The following is a 6,000-nucleotide window of genomic DNA, read 5'->3' as shown; positions in this document are numbered from 1 at the left end:
TATTATCATAATATCTAGGTTTGCCTATAGAACTATAGGAGACCTCAGAGACTATTTAATCCAACCTTCTTGTGTTACAGATGAGGAAACTGAGGCCTAATCATATGAGTAGTGAACATCAGCAAAGCCAAATGACTATGTGTTTGGATGTCAGAGATGGAATTCCTATTTAGGTGTGAGCTATACTCTTAATTAACCTCTGGGATCCCACTTGTTTTTAAGTTGTTTTATTAATTTTTTTTATTCTGTGATTCTGCAACTTTCTTGACTTTCTCCCATGTCTTCAAAGTCTCTACAAGTGACAATTGGCCAAACCCGCTTGTGATTTTTAAAACTCTCAACAGAAAATTCCTTTTATGCACATCCTTTTTCATCATTTTATTTTGTGACAATGTTTAGTTCACATTGATTGGCGCAAAAACCTTCATGCAAAATATATTGGCACACGCTCCTAGTAAATGACATGACATTCCACTTCTGAGCTAATAAATAGAAACTTTTTCTTAAAAAATTCAAAAGCAAAAACATTTGGGATTGAAAAAACCCATTATAAAAGCTAAATTCCTAGCACATCACTGCAGACACAAATCACTCTGTTGCTAAAGTTAATGTTTAGAAATGTTAAACAGATGTCTATTCTAAGGAGACAAAAATTTCAATCTAAAGTATACTGCCTTATGTTGACTCAGAAGTGTGGTTCAGTACTATAGGCATTCATGCAGTTAACCATAAGTAAGAGATAACTTAAACAAAACATTGTACCTAACTTAATGACCCCTGACGGACTAAACTTTAGGAGACTTCCTTTTTCTGTCAACTTTAGAATTGTGTGTGTGTGTGTGTGTATGTGTGTGTGATCTAAAAAGTCTACAATAGTAATAGCAAAACTGATTTCCCCAAAGCTCCCTTTTAAGGCTTTTCACTTTCCTTGTCAATTTCCACCAAAAAAAAAAAAGAATCAAAATAAAATCTTCAAATAGACTCTAATATCAGGCACTAGGAAATTTGTGAAAGGGTAGAAGTCTGCTAAGTGTGGTGTTATGGAAGGAACGCTGGATTTGGTTTCCAAAGAAGGAGCATGGGACATTGGAAATTTGAAATCAGCACATATAAGTTTTAATCCTAATTCTGGCACTTGCACCTACGTGACCTTGTATAATTCTCATCTGAAAGAAGAGATTGAAATCAATGACCTCTACAATCCTTTTCAATTTGGAATCTATGAGTGTATGTCTCAGAAAATCTGAGCTTACATCTTGACTCTGTCACTTAGGTGGGCATCTTTGGGGCAGGTCACTGCCAGTTTGGGCTTCAATTTCCTTATCTATAAAATCAGTAATTGGACTTTATCACCTTAAAGTTTCTTCCCAGCATTCTGTGCTAGCCTGGCAGATATGCTGACCATTCAAAAATGCAGTCTGGATGTTTTAGGCATGTCTTTGTCCTTAGCTATTATATTTTAAAAGAAGATGATGGAATCATACATAGTTGTTAGTGTCTACTTCTGAAAAAAAAATGACCAGCAACCTTTCTTCCTAACCTGAAAAGTATCTTCAAAATCAACATACAAAAAAAGATACTCCAACTCAGGGCTCTCGTCTCAGTGCATATGTTTTTGAATATGTGCATATATTCTCCTTTGGATTTTATATGGAAGAGAATAGATGGCTTCATGGAGATCCATAGAAATAAAGTTTAAAAGTCCATGACCATTTGTTAGCATCCTCAATTTACGTACTTAAGGCACTTTCCCCTACAAATATCAGTTTCCAGGGGGAGAACTGCAACTTCTTCATTATTGTGTATACATCCAGTGGGCAAAAAGGGAAAGAAAAAAATCCTCAAAAGGAAGGGTGCAGAATTAGCAGTAGGATGCAAAAAACTCCATCTGATCATGCTTAATGGAGAGCCATAGCCATTCAAAACTGGAAATATACTTTGTCAATGAAAAAAAAAACCGCTTGCTATTGAAGAAATGTGAAATAAACATGTCGTTTTCAGAATTCACACTCCTTTCTTATTTCTACTCACTGAAATAGCCTAAAAATGACTGCTTGGCATATTAGCTCAACACTGAGATTATTTAAGGAATTTGGATAATCTCAATGGCAATCTCAAAGATAATACTTGCTATATTGACTAGAGAGATTAAGTTCAAATTTTTTCTAGCACAGCTTAAAACACAGGATGTTGTAAAAATGTTAGCCAACAAGATGAGCAATTCAGTCAATATTATCCTATCCTTTCTTCTTATCAGCCAACCAAACTATAGGTTAAAGAATGGATCCCATATAGGGGAACTAATCACAGTGGTACCAGATATAACTGTGAAATACCACCACCAGTCTATGACCTTTGCCCTCCATCTTTAATGAATTTGGCAGAAATTAAATCTCTTCTCCATTCTATGATTTGGGCAGGCCCTTCTGCTACCCTCTTTATTTTTGCAATCCATCTTTGTTCCTTCCCAGTACTGAAAAATCTTCTCCTGATAAGGGGTTCAGATAAAAACTTCAATCAGTAGCCATTTGAAGAACCATGGGTGTGGTGACCCAGGAATATCATTTCCAGAAAGCTCTCAAAACAGATACACCACTGAAATATTACAGACTCCTCTCCTTCCCCTTACCTCCTCCACCACGAAACAAATTTGGGGGACACTCATGCTATTTTTCCATCCCAATTTAATATGAGATGGGTACTTTTTGGACAGTGGGTGTCTAAGACCAAAAGAGATGAGCTGAAGAACTTAACTTTTCTTAATTTTGTACTGAGTAGAAGGACGTCTCTACTTGTGTTATCTTTTTTAATGTCCCATTCTCCTAGAAATATAACCCCTTTCTTTTGATTTTGGCACTTGATTTTTTTTTATTCTTAGTGACCTTTCATATTGTGGAGAATGATTCAAATTGCTTTATTTAAAGGCCTCTAGTTTGCTGCTTTGGGAGTTAGCACCATTGTATTAATAATGGAATAATGCTTCCTTTTTTGGTGAGAAACGCCTGGATCTGTCTTACTTTACAAACTACTAGCTCCAGGCCTAAAAATATGCTACAACTGGAACTTTTTTTTGGCATATGACTTTTTGTTTTTCTTTCTGCCAGTTGTAGTTACAGACTAGAGGGCTCTTCGAAAGGACGCTGAGCTCTTGTTAAATGCCAGCAAAGGATGGCCAGAACTCTAATGGCTACTTTGCTGAGCTTATTCAAGAGCATATTTATATTTCTTAGGAAAAGTTGCTTTTAGTTTCATACTCTGGAGTGTTCACAATTGTGTCCTCAGCTTTTGAAGTACCATTCCAGTATTGGATTAATTACAAGCTCAAGGGAGAGATTTGAGTTGACTTCTGCTCAGAATAAGGCAAATGCATGTTCTGTGTACATAAGAAGGACTAAAATTGTACTTCAAAAGATCTCAGGAGCTTCCTAGGTCCTCTCCCTTCCCCACTGAAAGAAATCCATCGTGATTTATCCTTTGTAGTTAACAAGATTGGCCATCGAGGTTCCCTCTGAGCCAGGGGCTGCTAGCTTCTTTTAGACATTGATGGCATGAGCATGCTTCTTGCAGAGTGGTTTATCTTTCTTGGAGTAGAAGGGTTGTCCCTCCAAATTCACATGACAGACCTGGAAGAAAGGTACAAATGTGAGAAAATTGGTAACAATTAAATCATGAATTCATGAATGGGAGTAACAGTGCCCTAGTGAATGTTTAATGGCTGAGTGGAGAAAAGGACTGCATTTAATCTGCATCATTCACCTTTTCTCCATTACTTTTTTAAGGGTGGACTGTCAATAAAACAATAATTTAAGCCTTGATTTGTAATATTTGTCCATGCCCAGATGTTAATAATTGGCTTTTATAAGCAGATTCCAGTAGGCTTCAACACACACACACACACACACACACACACACACACACACACACACCTGAATAAGCGGCTGGGTGTTGTGTGTTTGTTAATATTCTAGGAAAATATTGTATCCCTCTCTTATTTAAAAACCTTCAGTGGCTCCTAATTGACACGAGGATCTTTCAGGCCTTCCATAATCTGACTCCAATCTACCTTTTCAGGTTTGTTTCTTATTATTCTCTTTTACATTCTTTACTTTCTACAAATTGGCCTATGAGCTATTTTCTGAATGTGACATCCCATCTTGTGCCCCATAGGTTGTTCCTTAGGTGCAGATGTTTTCCTCATCTCCATCTCTCAGAATTCTTATCTTCCTTTAACATTTGGCTTTGGTATCATCTCTGCCATAATAATGATAAAAATGATAAATGATGAAATAATAAAGATAATATTAAAATAAGATGATAAAGTGATAAATGATCAAACAACATAGAAATAAGATGATAAAAGTGATAAATGATTAAATAATGATAAGATGATATAAAATTGGTCCTCTTCCTTGCCCACCTGCTTCCAAGTCTCAAGTTATCTCTCTTCTATATCTACCCACACCATGCTAGCAGTAAAATATAAATTACTTGAAGTCATGAACTGTGTTTCAGTCTCTATATCATAGGATATCTGATTGCCTTGGTAGACCATTGGGTTTTTTGGGGGGGAAATTTAAATCAATCAACCAACAAGCATTTATTTAATTCCTACTATGTACCAGACCTGTGCCATATAAAAAGGGTGCAGATACAAAAGTAAAACTATTCCTAATCTCAAAAAAAAACTTACTTTTTTCTCTGGGGGAGACACTAAGGACATAGATAGGGATATATGTACAATATTTGCATATATTCATGCATATTCACAAATCTAGAAATATCTGTGTGCCATATATATGGCAAGTTATGTAACTACATAATCCTTATTTGTCTCATTTGTGATAATATTTCACTACTTTCCTTTTGAGGGTATCATGCCCATCAAATGAATTAATATATGTGAAGCTCTAATAAATAATTTTTTTTGATTTTTTGGTTTTTTGAAAAGTTTGGGCCTTTTGTCTCTCCTCTCAAATTACCTTCTATTCACTTTGCCTGAGAGTCAAAATAGTTCAGTGAATAAAAAGTCAGGCTTGGAATAAGATAGTCTTGGATTCAAATTTTGTCTTCCATCCATCCTGACTTTGCGACTCTGGGCAGGTCATTTGAGCTCTCAGGAATTAAAAGTGGAGTTGCAGAGAAAGTGCCAGCCTGCTTCTTCTTCTACCAATGAAATCTTAATTCTGATTTTTAAAAAAGGCATATGTGTATATGCATACATATGTAATTACATGTTTGTGTGATTTACATGTGTATGAATGCTTACATAGATGTGTAAATATGTATGTAAATATACATAAACCAAAAATACAATTTAACCCTAGTGCTTAGCAGGGATAATATAGGTACTTAATAAATCCTTCTTGATTTGACTTCACATTTTCTTGGCCATTTCCTCAACCCTGGAATTCTGTCTCTGCTGCTCTCCACCTATTGATTTCTCTGGCTTCCTTTAAGTCCCAGCTAAAATCTCTCCTTCTATAGGAAGTCTTCCTAATCCCCTCTAAGTTCCATTATCTTCCTTCTTTTCATTCTTTTCTATTAATCCTGTGAAGAGCTTTCTTTGTATATATTTGAATTCACGGTGTTTTCCCTTTTTAAATTGGAAGCTTCCTGAAAGCAGGGTCTTTTTCTTTCCTCTTTTTATATCCCCCTGGGCTTAGTCCTGTTCCTGCTACATAGTGATTGCTTAATGAGTGTTTATTGAATGAATCACTTGGCTACTAAACAACCACAGAACCAGAATTTGATCCCAAATCCTTTCTACCATACTGGTCTTCTAGAGAATCTGATTCTATTTTCCCCAGTTTCTAAATAGCTACATTGATCTCTCCCACAGTATTTAAATTGTTTCCTACAAGTCTACTATATAGCATTTGTTCCACAAATGAGACTTAAGTTCCTTGAAGCCAAAGATGTGTGCGTATGTATTCTGTTGCTCCAAAAGACTAGCCCAAAGTACTTAAATTGTTTCAAAGCAGTCTACTATGTAACATTTGT

The 6,000-nt window shown here is 35.8% G+C and overlaps 1 protein-coding gene across 14 annotated transcripts in view; it reads right to left on the bottom strand.

The window, feature by feature from the left end:
* Nucleotides 1-3,064: 3,064 nt before the first annotated feature.
* The window catches only part of LDB3 (LIM domain binding 3), a 123,757-nt gene continuing 120,821 nt past the window's right edge, over nt 3,065-6,000 (bottom strand). For all 14 annotated transcript variants that reach the window (XM_074296396.1, XM_074296403.1, XM_074296404.1 and 11 more), the window contains one exon: nt 3,065-3,623. In XM_074296396.1, coding sequence (XP_074152497.1) covers nt 3,534-3,623 — 90 coding nt within the window. In that variant the 3' untranslated portion in view covers nt 3,065-3,533. The remainder of the gene's footprint in view (nt 3,624-6,000) is intronic.

Source organism: Sminthopsis crassicaudata, chromosome 2 (assembly GCF_048593235.1).
Source record: "Sminthopsis crassicaudata isolate SCR6 chromosome 2, ASM4859323v1, whole genome shotgun sequence".
NCBI lineage: Eukaryota > Metazoa > Chordata > Mammalia > Dasyuromorphia > Dasyuridae > Sminthopsis > Sminthopsis crassicaudata.
The sequence above is the reverse complement of the archived record's forward strand: the minus strand, read 5'-3'. Positions and strand labels throughout refer to the sequence as shown.